Below are 17,133 nucleotides of genomic sequence, written 5' to 3'. Positions count from 1 at the left end.
AAATAAAATATAGCTAAACAAAGTTTGAGTTAAATACAGAGTTTCAGGGCTTCCCTGGTGGTTCAGATGGTAAAGAATCATCCAGCAAAGGGAAACCTGAGTTTGATCCCTGTCTTGGGAAGATTCCCTGGTGAAGGGAATGGCTACCCTCTCCAGTGTTCTGGCCTGGAGAGTTCCATAGACAGAGGAGCCTGGCATCCTGCAGTCCATGGGGTAACAAAGAGTCAGACACGACTGCATGACTTTCACTTTCACACACAGAGAGTTTCAATAAATACATAAAACCTGTAAAAAATGCACTGAAATTCTAGAGTGAAAGGTAAAAAGAAACGAAATGAAACATAAGTAAAAAAAAATTAATAGGATTAGATTTACAGTAATTTGGACATGGTCAAAAAAGTGTCAGTGAACTTGAATTCAAATTCTGGAAAAAATAAAACCCATAAAGAGTATTTAAAAAATGATATAAAAAAGTCACAGCCTTAGGAACAGGCGGATTGTCTAAAATTGTCTAAACTATGAATAACCGAAGGTCAAGTGTAAAGCACTAATTATAGTGAGAGAATAATTTTCAAATTTGTTGGAAATCACGAATATATGTATTACAGTGAGCCCCTTTAGAATGAGTAAGAATAAAATCTAGCACACCATCGTGAGACGGTTACAGAATGCAAGGTTGTGTCCCTGATGCACAGTGAAGCCAAACACAGCTGAAACATCCCAGTTTGGAGCAGAGAAAGCTTGACTTCAGGGCCATGCAAGAACAGGTGCCTCACACTCCAAAAGCATTTGAAACTCCGACAAGCGTTTTTAACAAAACATGTTTAAAGACCAGATGAGGGAGGGGTCCCAGTGTACATGATCAGCTCATGTACAATTATGTATTTGGTTGATTCTGAGGTAGCAGAGCAGCTAACGTTATCAATCATTAGGTGTCAGTAGGTCTGGAAATCAAGCAGTTAATTTCCTGCACTTGGTAGTGGTCACTAGCATTTAAGGACTTCCCTGGTGGCTCAGATGGTAAAGAATCTTACTGTAAAGCAGGAGACCTGGGTTTGATCCTTGGGTCAGGAAGATTCCCTGGAAAAGGGAATGGAAAGTCACTCTAGTGTTCTTGCCTGGAAAATCCCATGGACAGAGGAGCCTCGTGGGCTACAGTCCCAAAGAGTAGGACATGACCTAACAACTAACACTTGACTTCTTCAGCATCTGAAAAACCCAGGAAATATGTATGAAACACTATTATCTGGGTACTTCACAGAGGAGCTAGACAGAGGATTTCAGGGAGGTGCAATAGGAGTCCTGATCTGTTAGACAAATGATGACTTAAAGCTAAAATATTGACAGGTATTTGGGATTATAATATAGATACAAGTATAATATATGACATCAATAACACAAAGAATGCAATCTGAGGAACTGGCAGAACACTGTTACAAGATTATGATGTTTGTGAAATGTCAGGTGTGACGTGCTTGATGTGAGACATGAAGTGCAATGTGGAAAGTTGTAAACAAAGATCAAAGTGGAACAATTTTAACTGTAGGCAAACATAGATATCTTGCACATTTTAAATTGTAAACCCTGAAGCAATCATTGAAATAATAATAAAAAGTCAGAGCAATATATCAAATGTAAAATATAAAACAATTAATTCCAAAATTGGCAGAAGAGCAGCAAAACAAAAGAATAAATGGAAACCAATAGGAATTTATAGTAAAAAAAAAAAAAATGTTAAACAAATACGGACTAAGCAGTCCAAGTGAAAGGTAAACATTAAGATTTTAAAAAGCTATATGTTCAATACCTGCCACATTGAACTGCATTTTGAATAAACAGATTAAAAGTGATTGAAAGTAAAAGAAATGAAAAAGTGAGATAATTTCCATATAATAAATTGTTAATAAATATTTTTGAATGTGCAAAAATGGAGAGAAGAAAAAAATGAGATAAGGTATAAAGAAGAAAGAAAGAAAGTGAAGTCGCTTAGTCGTGTCCGAATCTTTGAGATCTCATGGACTGTAGCCCACCAGGCTCCTCAGTCCGTGGAATTTTCCAGGCAAGAGTACTGGAGTGGGTTGCCATTTCCTCCTCCAGGGGATCTTCTCGACCCAGGGATTGAGCCCGGGTCTCCCACGTTGCAGACAGACGCTTTACCGTCTGAGCCACCAGGGAAGCAAGGTATAAGAAAAACGTATTTATATATTAGATATTAAAGAGGTCATCGTGCAAGTATGTTCAGCATGGGGGGTGTGTGTGTGTGTGTGTGTGTGTGCACGTGCTAAATTGCTTCAGTCACGTTGGATTATTTGCGACACTATGGATTATAGCTCTCCAGGTTCCTACGTCCGAGATTTCTCCGGCAATAAAACTGGAGTGGGTTTCCATGCCCCCCTCCAGGGCATCTTCCCAACCCAGTGATTGAACCCTGTGTCTCGTTTCTCCTGCACTGGCAGGTGGGGTCTTTAGCACTGGCGCCCCCTAGAGTGTGTTCTGAGTATAACTCAAATCTGTCAAAATCAGAAGCAAACACAGCTCTCAAAGAACACTTTTGAAATAGGAAAGCATTTGTTAAGCAGCAGTAAAATAGGAAAAAAATGAATTAGACATTTGCTTGTACTATCTTGTTTCCTTGCTTCATCCATAAACTTCCATAAACAAATACAGCTTTTGTGTGTGTGTGTGTGTGTGGATTACATTTTGTTTATTGATTATTTTATTTTTGGAGGGTAATTACTTTACAATATTGTATTGGCTTTGCCATACATTGACATGAATCCGCCATGGGTGTGCATGTGTCCCCATTCTGAACCTCCCTCCCACCTCCCTCCCCATCCCATCCCTCAGGGTCATCCCAGTGCACCAGCCCTGAGCACCCTGTCTCATGCATCAACCTGGACTGGTGATCCGTCTAACATGTGATGATACACATGTTTCAATGCCATTCTCCCAAACCATCCAGCTTTTGTTGGTAATAAGAATATTTTCCAGCTTCAGGAAGGAGATTTTTTAGGAATTCCTCCCAGTGATGAGAGTTGTGTGTGTGTGAACAGGGGGCGAGGTGGGCAGGATGGAAGACGCATCTTCTCTTTTCTGGCTGCAGGGAGCTCGTGTCAGAGCCTGGTATGATTCTCAAGTTCTCAGTGTGCGCACACTGGGCATGTAGGGATCCTTTTCCCAGGAATAGCGTGGTTTCAGGCACACTTTTCCAGTCAAAATCCCGTGTATAACACGGTCATAAGGTTCCTGCTGCCGTATGCTATGTGGTAAGTGTTTGCCCTAAAACCTGTGGAGTTGGGCGGGGCGTATGATTTAGACTCAGAAAACGTAGACTTTATTCTTTTACTTAGAGTCTATTTCTACATTTTTGGCAGTGAAAGTGGGATCCAGCCTATAGAGGTCAGTGTTAGGTACTATTTGAAATTACCTAACATCCCCATTTGGAGAAGGCAATGGCACCCCACTCCAGTACTCTTGCCTGGAAAATCCCATGGACGGAGGAGCCTGGTAGGCTGCAGTCCATGGGGTAGCTAAGAGTCGGACACGACTGAGCGACTTCACTTTCACTTTCCACTTTCATGCATTGGAGAAGGAAATGTCAACCCACTCCAGTGTTCTTGCCTGGAGAATCACAGGGACGGGGGAGCCTGATGGGCTGTCATCTCTGAGGTCGCACAGAGTCGGACATGACTGAAGCGACTTAGCAGCAGCAACAGCAACATCCCCAATAGAAGTGTGGTAAAATAATTGCAAGGGAGTATAACCTCCTGACTAAGGAAAAACACTGAGGCTCGAAATTCGAAGAAATAGTCTCCTAATACAGTGTAGATGAGCAGAAATCCAGGCCTGGAAAATGACTCTGTTACAGGAACAATAGCAAAACTTAGTCTGTAAATATTAGATTCACACTTGAAGTGCTTCTCTCCACAAAATATATGCATGTGGGTTGAAACTGAGAAATGTAAATTACTAAATATTTCAACAAGAAAGAGGAGTGTTTAATTTAGAAAATTTTATAAATAATGGTTGTTCTTGGGACTTCCCTGGCAGTCCAGTGGTTAAGACTTCACCTTCAAGTGCAGGGGACGCAGGGTCCATCCCTGGTCAAAAAACCAAAAAACATGAAACAGAAGCAATATTGAAACAAATTTAATAAGACTTTAAAAATGATCCACCTTAAAAAAAAACTTCAAATAATATAGTTGTTCTTAATCTTTGTTTATAGATTTCATTAATGAGCTGTATATTCAGGGATTCCCAGGGTGTCTGAGAGATAATCATACTTTGAATAAAATAATCTTAGTTTCGCTTAAAGGTGAGAGAATAAGTAGAGCATGTTCAGATGATAACTATGCATTGTTTTCGAAAAAAGACTATTCAGAGGAATTATAGAGAATAAAATAACACAGGTAAGAAATCAGTTGAGAAAGAATTTGAACATTTTCCTGCAAGTACTGTTGGACCATTCAAAGTGTTGCTTCTTCTAGGACATCTTTACCTGCTGACTGCATTTAGTAAATGGAGAAGGCATGAAATTATATTCTGTGGAAGGCCTGAAGGAAAGTCTGGTCTGCCATGGAAGAATTGTTTGCAAAAACACACCAACTTAATTGGCAACAGGAGCATTTAACTAGCAATTTAGATGTATAGAGGGAAAAGAAATATTCCCTTGAGGAAGTGAGGATTTCCTCTATAAAGAGCCTTGCTTTATAAAAGCAAGTTAAGTTCCTGTTTAAAAATCTTACAGATCTTAAACAGTGTAACATTTTAAAATATATTTTAAAAATTCATCAAGAGGAATAAAGTAACCAGAAAAATTTGAAAAAGGTAAATATAAACTACTATGTATTAATATTCTATTTTAATTCAAGATAGTTTCTAAATTTTAGGATCAAGATTTAATAAATAATATCAAACAACTATGGGCTTTCCCTTGTGGCTCAGATAGTACAGAATCTATCTGCAATGCGGGAGAACCAGATTTGATCCCTGGATTGGGAAGATCCCCTGGAAAAGGGAATAACTACCCATTTCAGTATTTTTCCCTGGAAAATTTCACAGAGTAGGTAAGCTATCCTTCATGGTATCACAAAGAGTCTGACATGACTGAACGACTAACACACATTCCAAACAACTAAAATCATGAGTATATATGGGTTGAACACCTATTTATTCTTTAAGATATCCTTATTTAAGTTAGATTTATTACTTTCTGCATTAAAAAGTTAAATAATGTGTTTGAAGCATTTGAAATATATGCTTCTAATGTGTCCATTGCTAACATAATACTAACATTAATATTATTCATTTCTAGAAATAATCTATTAAGAAAACTGAAATCAAAGAATGCTATATTGCATTCAAATTAATCAAACATATTTTGCTAAACTGACAATGAAGAAAATGTTGCCATTACAACTAAAATAATTTCAATGAGAAAGAATCACATTTTATTAGTGAATTTCCTTCTCTAGAGCGTCCTGAGTGGCACTAGTGGTAAAGAATTTGCCTGCCAATGCAGAAGACATAAGAGACACGGGTTGGATCCCTGGGTCAGGAAGATCCTTTGGATGAGGGTATGACAACCCACTCCAGTATTCTTGCCTGGAGAATACCATGAACAGAGGAGCCTGCCAGGCTACAGGATCGCAAAGAGTTGGACACGACTGAACATCTGAGAACTTCCCTCTATAAGGGAATATATGAAGCATTTTTCACATCCAAATTATAATTTCCTGAAAAAGAATATTTAACTTAACCTTTTGGTTGATTTTTATTATTGTTTATGTTACCCAATCAAATCAGACCACAAAGAGGGAAGGAATTGGACACAATATCTGACCACATTTGTGAAACTTTTATATGTATTGATCTTTCTTTTCCTTCAGTTCAGTTCAGTTGCTCAGTCATGTCCGACTCTTTACGACCCCATGAATCGCAACATGCCAGGCCTTCCTGTCCATCACCAACTCCCGGAATTCACTCAGACTCACGTCCATTGAGTCGGTGATGCCATATAGCCATCTCATCCTCTGTTGTCCCCTTTTCCTCCTGCCCCCAAACCCTCCCAGCATCAGATTCTTTTCCAATGAGTCAACTCTTCTCATGAGGTGGCCAAAGGACTAGAATTTCAGCTTTAGCATTATTCCTTCCAAAGAACACCCAGGGCTGATATTCAGAATGGACTGGTTGGATCTCCCTGCAGTCCAAGGGACTCTCAAGAGTCTTCTCCAACACCACAGTTCAAAAGCATCAATTCTTCGGTGCTCAGCTTTCTTCACAGTCCAACTCTCACATCCATACATGACCACTGGAGAAACCATAGCCTTGACTAGACGGACCTTTGTTGGCAAAGTAATGTCTCTGCTTTTGAATATGCTATCTCGGTTGGTCATAACTTTTCTTCCAAGGAGTAAGTGTCTTTTAATTTCATGGCTGCAGTCACCATCTGCAGTGATTTTGGAGCCCCAAAAAATAAAGTCTGACACTGTTTCCCCATCTATTTCCCATGAAGTGATGGGACTGGATGCCATGATCTTAGTTTTCTGAATGTTGAGCTTTAAGCCAACTTTTTCACTCTCCACTTTCAGTTTCATCAAGAGGCTTTTTAGTTCCTCTTCACTTTCTGCCAGAAGGGTGGTATCATCTGCATATTTGAGGTTATTGATATTTCTCCTGGCAATCTTGATTCCAGCTTGTAGTTCTTCCAGCCCAGCGTTTCTCATGATGTACTAATTTTGGCAGTAGAGTATTTAAATATCTTAAATTACTGCTGCTGCTGCTCCTAAGATGCTTCAGTCTTGTTTGACTCTGTGCGACCCCATGCATGACAGCCCACCAGGCTCCTCCATCCCTGGGATTCTCCAGGCGAGAATAGTGGAGTGGGTTGCTATTTCCTTCTGCACAAAAATTACTAGGGTTAAAAATAGTTAAATGTCAAAAAGTTGTGTTTTTAAGCAATGAGATGTATTTTGATTCAGTAATTTGTAATTCTAATCGGTGGAACCTTATGATCTTGAATATAAAAGCTTTGTCTCTTACATTCTTACAGTTTTAACTTTCTCACTCCTTAGAAAATAACCACTTCTAATTTCAGAAGCATTTATGGAGCAGTAAATTAGGGCAGATCTTTATGCCATATCTTTATAAAATGAGTTATTAGATATAATGTTAAGGGTAAAAAGGATATATAAATAGTCAATAGAACATTGTGTTAGATGTTTTAGACCAGATATTATATTATAGATGAGATTGATTGGGGAATAAAAATCATGGAATTTAAACAATTAATTGATGTTTTGACTGTAAGAAGTAGTTTATCTGCTTTCTCCATTCTCATGCCATAATTTAAATTAAAATGATGAGATATATAGATTTTATTAGAATGTAGATGTAACATTATAAATCATTTAAAATTTTTTTCCTGCAGATGAGTTTATAGCTCCTGATTTCAAATTAAACCTCCCCAAATCACAGAACACAAGTGTGTGAGACAGTAACTGAGAACTGATTAAAACTAAAGCCCATGTCCTAGTCCAATTGTACAAAAAGAAAATGCAGTCAAGAAATGTAAATTTAAAGAGAGAAGATCATTTGAAAATTACAGAAACAAATCTCACTATCATGATGGAATTTGTCCTCTTGGGCTTCACTGATATTCCCCAATTTCAATGGTTTCTTTTTGGGATATTCTTAGTCATCTATGTGATTATCCTGTTGGGGAATGGTGTCATAATTCTAATAACCAGAGTAGATGCCACTCTTCAGACGCCCATGTATTTTTTCCTCGGCAATTTTTCCTTCCTAGAAATCTGTTATGTATCCATCACTCTTCCCAGGATGCTCATGGACCTTTGGACCCAAAAAGGAACCATTTCTTTTTTTACTTGTGCTACACAAATGTGCTTCTTCCTTATCCTTGGAACCACTGAGTGCTTCCTCCTGGCCGTGATGGCCTATGACCGCTGTGTGGCCATCTGTGACCCTCTGCACTATCCCTTGGTCATGTGCCCCAAGGTCCGCATCAGGCTGGTGGTTGCCTCCTGGATCAGTGCTGTTCCAGTCCAGATAGGCCAAACATGCCAGATTTTCTCTCTGCCTTTCTGTGGCTCCAACACAATCAGTCATTTCTTCTGCGACATTCCACCATTATTAAAACTGGCTTGTGGAGACATCTTTGTGAATGAGATGGTGGTCTATATATTTGGTATATTGTTTGTCACTGTTCCCTTTTTGCTGATATTTGGATTCTACATCAGAATTATCTCCACCATCCTGAAGTTGCCAGCAAACACAGGACGGACCAAAGCTTTCTCCACTTGCTCTTCCCACATCACCGTTGTAATTTTATTCTACGGATCAGCCACTGTCACCTACTTAAAGCCTAAATCAAACCAGCATGAAGGAATAGACAAACTGATATCTCTTTTCTACACCATTTTGACTCCAATGTTCAATCCTATCATATATAGTCTGCGGAACAAAGACGTTAGAAAGGCAATGAGAAAATTTCTTCCCTAATTATCAGTATTATGAGACATTTGAAATAATACAGAAATTATGCTGCATTTATGTATGCAATTTGTTCACAGACTTGATTGAAATTTACTGTTCAATACTGTCCTAAATTTTTAAATACAGCTCATATTGTAATTTCCTTTTAGTAGAGAGTTATGTCCTCAGGTTTTTGGCAATTGTGTTCATTTACTTAGCAATGTTTTACTTTTAAAGATCAGTTTTCTCCTTGCTGTAAACTAATATGTGCTGCTGCTGCTGCATCACTTCAGTCGTGTCCAACTCTGTGTGACCCCAGACACAGCAGCCCACCAGGCTCCCCCATCCCTGGGATTCTCCAGGCAAGAACACTGGAATGGGTTGCCATTTCCTTCTCCAAAACTAATATGTAGAGGTGTCTAAATAAACAAGAAGGTGTGATATTCAGGATGTGCTATAATTGAAAGTATGTCAATTTCCCTTTTTTATGCCTTTCTATACTCCATCTGGGATTTCTTTGGAAGGAATGATGCTAAAGCTGAAACTCCAGTACTTTGGCCACCTCGTGCAAAGAGTTGATTCATTGGAAAAGACCCTGATGCTAGGAGGGATTCGGGGCAGGAGGAGAAGGGGACGACAGAGGACGAGATGGCTGGATGGCATCACTGACTCAATGGATGTGAGTCTCAGTGAACTCTGGGGGTTGGTGATGGACAGGAAGGCTGGGCATGTTGCGATTCATGGGGTCGCAAAGAGTCAGACACTACTGAGTGACTGATCTGATCTGATCTGATACTCCATCACTTCATGGGAAATAGATAGGGAAACAGTGGAAACAGTGTCAGACTTTATTTTTCTGGGCTCCAAAATCACTGCAGATGGTGACTGCAGCCATGAAATTCAAAGATGCTTACTCCTTGGAAGGAAAGTTATGGCCAACCTAGATAGCATATTCAAAAGCAAAGACATTCCTTTGCCAAAAAAGGTCCATCTAGTCAAGGCTATGGTTTTTCCAGTGGTCATGTATGGAAGTGAGAGTTGGACTGTAAAGAAAGCTGAGCACTGAAGAATTGGTGCTTTTGAACTGTGGTGTTGGAGAATACTCTTGAGAGTCCTTTGGACTGCAAGGAGATCCAACCAGTCCATCCTAAAGGAGATCAGTCCTGGGTGTTCATTGGAAGGACTGATGCTGAAGCTGAAACTCCAATACTTTGGCCACCTCATGCGAAGAGTTGACTCATTGGAAAAGACCCTGGTGCTGGGAGGGATTGAGGGCAGGAGGAGAAAGGGATGACAGAGGATGAGATGGCTGGATGCCTTCACTGACTCGATGGACATGAGTGTGGGTAAACTACCGGAGATGGCGATGGACAGGGAAGCCTGGCATGCTGTGATTCATGGGGTTGCAAAGAGTTGGACACTACCGAGCAACTGAACTGAACTGAACTGATACTCTACTTTTATATTCTCTATTAAATAAATAAAACTGCCTCAGGTGCTATAGAATCATTACTAAGTGATTTCCTCATAGGAAAAAAAAAAAAGCCTAAATATGTAAGAGTATACTTATGAGAAGTACTTATAAAAACAATAATGTGTAGTGTAATGTTTATTGCAGCACTATTTTTCTAAGCAAAAAAAAAAAAAAGAAAATGAATGTTAATATTGAGAAAAGTTTTAATAAATATTGTGCATAAATATAATAGACAAATATGGAATCATTAATAAAACACATTACATCTATATGGTAAGGACCCCCAATAAATCATTTATTCTTGTATCCATGTTTTTTTGTCATTCCTTCCTAGACTGACCCTTTGTGTAGCTATACAATTACCTTTGGCAAGGAAACTTTAGTATATATGAATCAGATCAGATCAGATCAGATCAGTCGCTCAGTCGTGTCCGACTCTTTGCGACCCCATGAATCGCAGCACGCCAGGCCTCCCTGTCCATCACCAACTCCCAGAGTTCACTGAGACTCACATCCATCGAGTCAGTGATGCCATCCAGCCATCTCATCCTCTGTCGTCCCCTTCTCCTCCTGTCCCCAATCCGTCCCAGCATCAGAGTCTTTTCCAGTGAGTCAACTCTTCGCATCAGGTGGCCAAAGTACTGGAGTTTCAGCTTTAGCATCATTCATTCCAAAGAAATCTCAGGGCTGATCTCCTTCAGAATGGACTGGTTGGATCTCCTTGCAGTCCAAGGGACTCTCAAGAGTCTTCTCCTACACCACAGTTCAAAAGCATCAATTTTTCAGCACTCAGCCTTCTTCACAGTCCAATTCTTACTTCCATACATGACCACAGGAAAAACCATAGCCTTGACTAGATGAACTTTTGTTGGCAAAGGAATGTCTCTGCTTTTGAATATGCTATCTAGGTTGGTCATAACTTTCCTTCCAAGGAGTAAGCATCTTTTAATTTCATGGCTGCAGTCACCATCTGCAGTGATTTTGGAGCCCAGAAAAATAAAGTCTGACACTGTTTCCACTGTTTCCCCATCTATTTCCCATGAAGTGATGGGACCGGATGCCATGATCTTAGTTTTCTGAATGTTGAGCTTTAAGCCAACTTTTTCACTCTCCACTTTCACTTTCATCAAAAGGCTTTTGAGTTCCTCTTCACTTTCTGCCAAAAGGGTGGTGTCATCTGCATATCTGAGGTTGTTGATATTTCTCCCGGCAATCTTGATTCCAGCTTGTGTTTCTTCCAGTCCAGCGTTTCTCATGATGTACTCTGCATATAAGTTAAATAAACAGGGTGACAATATACAGCTTTGACGAACTCCTTTTCCTATTTGGAACCAGTCTGTTGTTCCATTTCCAGTTCTAACTGTTGCTTCCTGACCTGAATACAAATTTCTCAAGAGGCAGATCAAGTGGTCTAGTATTCCCATCTCTTGAAGAATTTTCCACAATTTATTGTGATCCACACAGTCAAAGGCTTTGACATAGTCAATAAAGCAGAAATAGATGTTTTTCTGGAACTCTCTTGCTTTTTCTATGATCCAGCAGATGTTGGCAATTTGATCTCTGGTTCCTCTGCCTTTTCTAAAACCAGCTTAAACATCAGGAAGTTCACGGTTCACATATTGCTGAAGCCTGGCTTGGAGAATTTTGAGCATTGCTTTACTAGCGTGTGATGAATGCAATTGTGCGGTAGTTTGAGCATTCTTTGGCATTGCCTTTCTTTGGGATTGGAATGAAAACTGACCTTTTCCAGTCCTGTGGCCACTGCTGAGTTTTCCAAATTTGCTGGCATACTGAGTGCAGCACTTTCACACCATCATCTTTCAGTAAATATGAATAGCACTTTGATATTCGAATTTGTGCTCTCTAACAATGGAAATCTTTTCATCACTGTGTTAAAAAGCTCAGTCTAGACTCCTGGACAATTAAAGAGCACATAGACAGAAGCTACAGCTCATGTATAAATGATATAAAGATGGAATCAATTTCAACAGAACTGCAATCTGCTACTTTAAGGTTTTTTTTTTTGTTTTTGTTTTTTTTTTTTATCAATTACCCAACATTCTGTACATGTTCTTTCAAGAGTATATTATTCATTGATGTTAAAAATTTCTCAATCTCTTTCTACACTAAAATGTGCATTTTAATTGTTGTTTTGGAATACTCATATATGGTAAATTTTTCTAAGTATTTTCATGTCTGAAAATTTACTTCACAAAGTTAATATCTTTGGTCTAAAATAAAAGTCTCTCTGCTGAGTACTGCAGATCAAAATTTGAATGACCTTCAGTATTACTACAGAGGAATAAGGTACACACACTGTTAGATATTGGGAGTGAGGATAAAAATTTCACAACCTAATTTTTTTAAGTCTACAGTTCTCAACACAATGGTACATGTATCTTTACTTTTTTAAGGAAAAACAAACAAACAAACAAACAAAAAAGACCAAAAACTATAAAACTAAACTAACAAAAAAAAAACCCAAACAAACAAACAAGTCAGATTATGTTCATATGTTCTATGGGCACAATGGAATTAAATGCAAATAATATTTTGTGAGTGGTGGGGAGTGGTGAAGGGAGGGAGCATGAGAAAATTTCTGCATATGACAGACATATTCCTTATCTTGGTTGGGATGGTGGTTTCACTGGTGTACACATGTGCAAAATATGCCTAATTATAAGTTTTCAATATTCACTGTTTATTACACTTCATGCATTAGGGCTCCCCAGGTAGCTCACCTGGTAAAAAAATCCACCTGCAATACAGAAGATGCCGGTTCAATTTCTGGGTTGGGAAGATCCACTGGAAAAGGGACAGGCTACCCACTTCAGTATTCTTGGGCTTCCCTTGTGGCTCAGCTGGAAAAGAATCCACCTAAAATCAGGAGATCTGAGTTTGATCCCTGGGTTGGGAAGATCCCCTGAAGAAGAGAATGGCTACCCATTCCATTATTCTGTCCTGGATAATTCCATTGACTATATGGTCCATAGGGTCCCAAAGAGTCAGATATGACTGAGAGGCTTTCACTTTAACACATTAGCAAAATGTTGAAAAGAAATTTTAAAAAGATTGGAATTAAAAGTAGAAACTTTCAGTAAAAGAAAACAAAGTGGAATTGTTACTATCAGTCTTGATCTATCAGCAATGTCAAACAAATATTTAGCCTGTAGTAACATGAACTGTTGGTAATTTCATATCAGAAATAAACTAAAAAAAATATGGTAAATACAAGAATAAACATCACATATGATGTTTCTATTTTATTTTCAATACATATGTGTCTTTAAAACAAGCATTTTAGTATTATAATTATATAACACTAGTTCATAAAAGGTATCATAGGTCTTACGGTAATTTGCTAGGTAATGATCAAGTGTTTAGTTTCTATTAATGCCCTGTAGCAAGTCAAGAACTCAATATTAAAAAGAAGAGTACTTTGAAGAGAATGAAAGAGTCTTACTCAAAAATCCTAAAGGCTTGAGCTATAATTCTTTTGGGGACCTGTCAAAGGCTTCAAGCAGCATTACTATCTGCCATGGACACTTCAAACACTGTTGGATCTGCTGAAACACATGGACCAAGTGATAGAGAGGCTTAGATAATAGCTTGGACCTATTGCAGAGCCTTCTGTTGTTCTAGGCTTCATTCAAAACTAGCAGCTTTTTGGGTTACTTGGGAAATGGGCCGCAGGAACATACTTAAAAAAGGAATATGTTGCCTCCCAAATCTAAAAAGGCCCGGTATATCTGATCCTTCTTTCTTTGCTCTAGGAGACAAGAGATGCAGCAATGACTATTCATCTGAGAAGAGCCATCCCAGCATGCTCCACTTCACTGGCCCCCTAGAAATTCCACTGAGTCAGAAGACCCTTGAAATTTAGTCATGTTTATTTCTTACCCAGTGATAGGAAAGTACTTTACCAACAAGCCAGAGCATTTGCTGCTTCTTGTTCCCTCGGTCCAGTCAGCATCATTCCATCAGTGTTAGGACCAGTGCTATGTTCTTTGGAAGAGAAAGATGATGAAGAGCTCTACAAACTAAATTATGACAGAGAGATGGAGAGCTTCAGTTCAGTTCAGTCCCTCAGTCATGTCCGACTCTTTGCTACCTCATGGACTGCAGCACGCCAGGCTTCCCTGTCCATGACCAATTCCTGGAATTTACTCAAACTCATTTCCATTGAGGCAGTCATGCTATCCACCATCTCATCCTCTGTCAACCCCTTCTCCTCCCACCTTCAATCTTTCCCAGCATCAAGGTCTTTTCAAATGAGTCAGTTCTTCTCATCAGGTGGTCAAAGTATTGGAGTTTCAGATTCAGTATCAGTTCTTCCAATGAATATTCAGGACTGATCTCCTTTAGGATGGACTGGTTGGATCTCCTTGTAATCCAAGGGACTCTCAAGAGTCTTCTCCAACACCACAGTTCAAAAGCATCAATTCTTTGGTGCTCAGCTTTCTTTATAGTCCAATTCTCATACCCATACAGGACTACTGGAAAAACCATAGCCTTGACTAGATGGACCTTTGTTGGCAAAGTAATGTCTTTGCTTTTTAACATGCTGTCTAGGTTTGTCATATCTTTTCTTCCAAGGCACAAGCATCTTTTAATTTCATGGCTGCAGTCACCATCTGCAGTGATTGTGGACCACCCAAAATAAAGTGTCCAGTAGTTACAGAAAATTATGATTATTTCCTTTTCCCCAGTGCATTTACCTTGACAAAATCTTTGAGTCCCTTTGGGGATGGTGGGATAAATATTAAAAATAAAAATTCTGGCTATTGTACCAAGTCCTTCTTTAGAGGACCCAGACTCCCCTTCAGTGAATGGTTCCTGGGGCTGTAAAATGGCTCAATTCTGGGAATTAATGAAGAGCCATGACTATCTATTTTAATAATTTTAGCTAGATTTTGGTTCCCTTGAATTAAATCTTTTCTCCTTACAGAGATTGAGTAAGAATTTAATAAGCATTTATTTTACTTCTAGGGAAACCATGATCACCTAGCCAATACCATAGGTCTACGTGAATCATACTATTCTGATGCTGCTCTCTGTTACAGTAACTAGGACCACTGTACCTTTGGTGATTGATTGTTGCCAGTTGGCACCTGCCACCCTGAAATCCAATAAATATCACAGCATTTTTCAATTTAGTGGCTGTAGTTCCCTTTGTAAGATTTGGTCTTAGAGAAGACCACATATGGAGATCTTCAAGAGCTAGAGCTCCCTTCACAAATATATTTCTCATTTTGTTGGTGAAAAGGATGCCTTTTGCACAGTCCAAGTGTGAATTAATAGATCTTAAGTGACAAATCCACTTTAATATTCCAACCCCTCCCTAAGACTGTGAGTCACTTTCCCTACATCAAACAAAGCAGATTGACCATTACCATATATCTCACTGTTGGCACCTTTTTCTCCATGTTTTAGCCAACTCACCAATCAAATCTGTTACAGTCCTTTTTAACTCCCAAAACTGTGGCCTAAAATAAAATCTCTGCTAAGTTGGTCCATACCAATGTTTGGCCTAATCTAACATTACGTTCCTTCCACCGTTATTCCTCACTCTTAATAACCAAACATGTTCCCCATATGACTATCTGTAAAAATCAGAGACTCAGTTAGTATTGACAGAGTATGGCATACCTACACATGGGTCACAGTTCATGGGTCACTCCACTTGGGTCTCACCTTTGGGGGCCTTCTGGGACTCATGTATACAGGTCTAGAAGCCAAGAGAGGCAGTTAGGGTGGGTCCTGATGAGCATCTGCAGTGAAGCAGACGATGGCAGCCTCAGAAGAGGCCATAACACTTCCCTCAGGCAATGCTGGGTTATCTACATTGTCTGTATGGTCATCTCCAATGGGAAGATCAGAGCAGTAACACCACTTCTCTTGGTCATATAGATTTACTGTTTTAATTTTTAGGTCCCTTTTTTTTTTTTATTTTCCGCAGTCAATTTCCTCTCATTAAACAGTATGTACTATACAAGGCCAGCTGATATTGGTTGTGTTTTTAGCAAACTCATATCTGTAGGTATAGGAGATAAGGGCAGACACAGAAAATTTGAAGTCATGTATATAGCACTCAAGTTGGGAATTTGAATCCTTTATTAGTAGAAGGTAGGGGTGTCAAGGGGAAACTGAGCCAAAGCTGAGTCAGGACCAGGAATGGAGAGAAACCCATATAGATGTTCTGCAGCTTAGTGGGATAAGGGAAATATTTAGCAGGTACTGGTATGTTATTCTTGAGTTGTGCTTTTTTTTTTATTCTTTAGTTCATGAACATTATTGATAAATACTAACACCAAGACTCTGTATTTTGTGAGAAAATAATGGTTTATACATGCTTCTGTGTGTATATGTGTGGGTATAAGTAAAATGGCACCCCACTCCAGTACTCTTGCCTGGAAAATCCCATGGATGGAGGAGCCTGGTCAGCTGTAGTCCATGGGTCGCTAAAAGTTGGACACGACTGAGTGACTTCACTTTCACTTTCCTGCATTGGAGAAGGAAATGGCAACCCACTCCAGTGTTCTTGAATGGAGAATCCCAGGGACGGGGCAGCCTGATGGGCTGCCGTCTATGGGATCGCATAGAGTTGGACACGACTGAGGTGACTTAGCAGTAGCAGTATAAGTAAATCCAATATTTGCCTGTTGAAGTCCTAAACTTCTTACCTCAGTCTGTCACTGAATTTAGAAATAGGATCTTTGAGGGGGAAACTATAGGGTGGGACCTTAATTCAATATGATTGTGTATGTTGATGAGAGAGGCCTCAGAAGAAAACAACCCTGGATACACCTTGATTTCAAACACAAAGCATCCAGGACAGTGAGAAAATACATTTGTGTTGTTCAGCCACACAGTGTTATGTAGTTTGTTATGGCAGCCTTGGCAAAAGTATATCACCAGTTATCAGCATGTATATGTATACATGTTGGTATATATGTGTATATTGGGGTGTGCATATATTTATAAACTCATTAAGAAACCAAAGGATGATCATTATCCACATCTGCAAAAACTACACAGTTGGCTGTTGACCATAATCTTTATTTATGAAATATCCAAGAAGAAATAAAAGACATAAACTTAAAAATAAAAAACTTGTATCTTGACTTTTATATGGAGACAATAACATAAGTCTTAGTTTCTTCAAC

The 17,133-nt window shown here is 39.1% G+C and overlaps 1 protein-coding gene across 1 annotated transcript; it reads left to right on the top strand.

Moving 5' to 3' along the window:
* Positions 1 to 7,554: 7,554 nt before the first annotated feature.
* LOC112579631 (olfactory receptor 10AG1-like) lies at positions 7,555 to 8,520 on the top strand. Its single transcript, XM_025266392.3, has one exon. The coding sequence runs from the start codon at positions 7,555 to 7,557 to the stop codon at positions 8,518 to 8,520; it is 966 nt and encodes a 321-aa protein (XP_025122177.3).
* The last annotated feature ends 8,613 nt before the right edge of the window (positions 8,521 to 17,133 follow it).

Source organism: Bubalus bubalis, chromosome 16 (genome assembly GCF_019923935.1).
Source record: "Bubalus bubalis isolate 160015118507 breed Murrah chromosome 16, NDDB_SH_1, whole genome shotgun sequence".
In the NCBI taxonomy this organism is placed as follows: Eukaryota; Metazoa; Chordata; class Mammalia; order Artiodactyla; family Bovidae; genus Bubalus; species Bubalus bubalis.
Note: the sequence above shows the minus strand (reverse complement) of the source record. Positions and strands in the feature narration are given on the sequence as shown.

Bases quoted from the DNA above. Each gene is read 5' to 3' on its own strand.
- LOC112579631 (XM_025266392.3), top strand. From the start codon at position 7,555: ATGCAGTCAAGAAATGTAAATTTAAAGAGAGAAGATCATTTGAAAATT.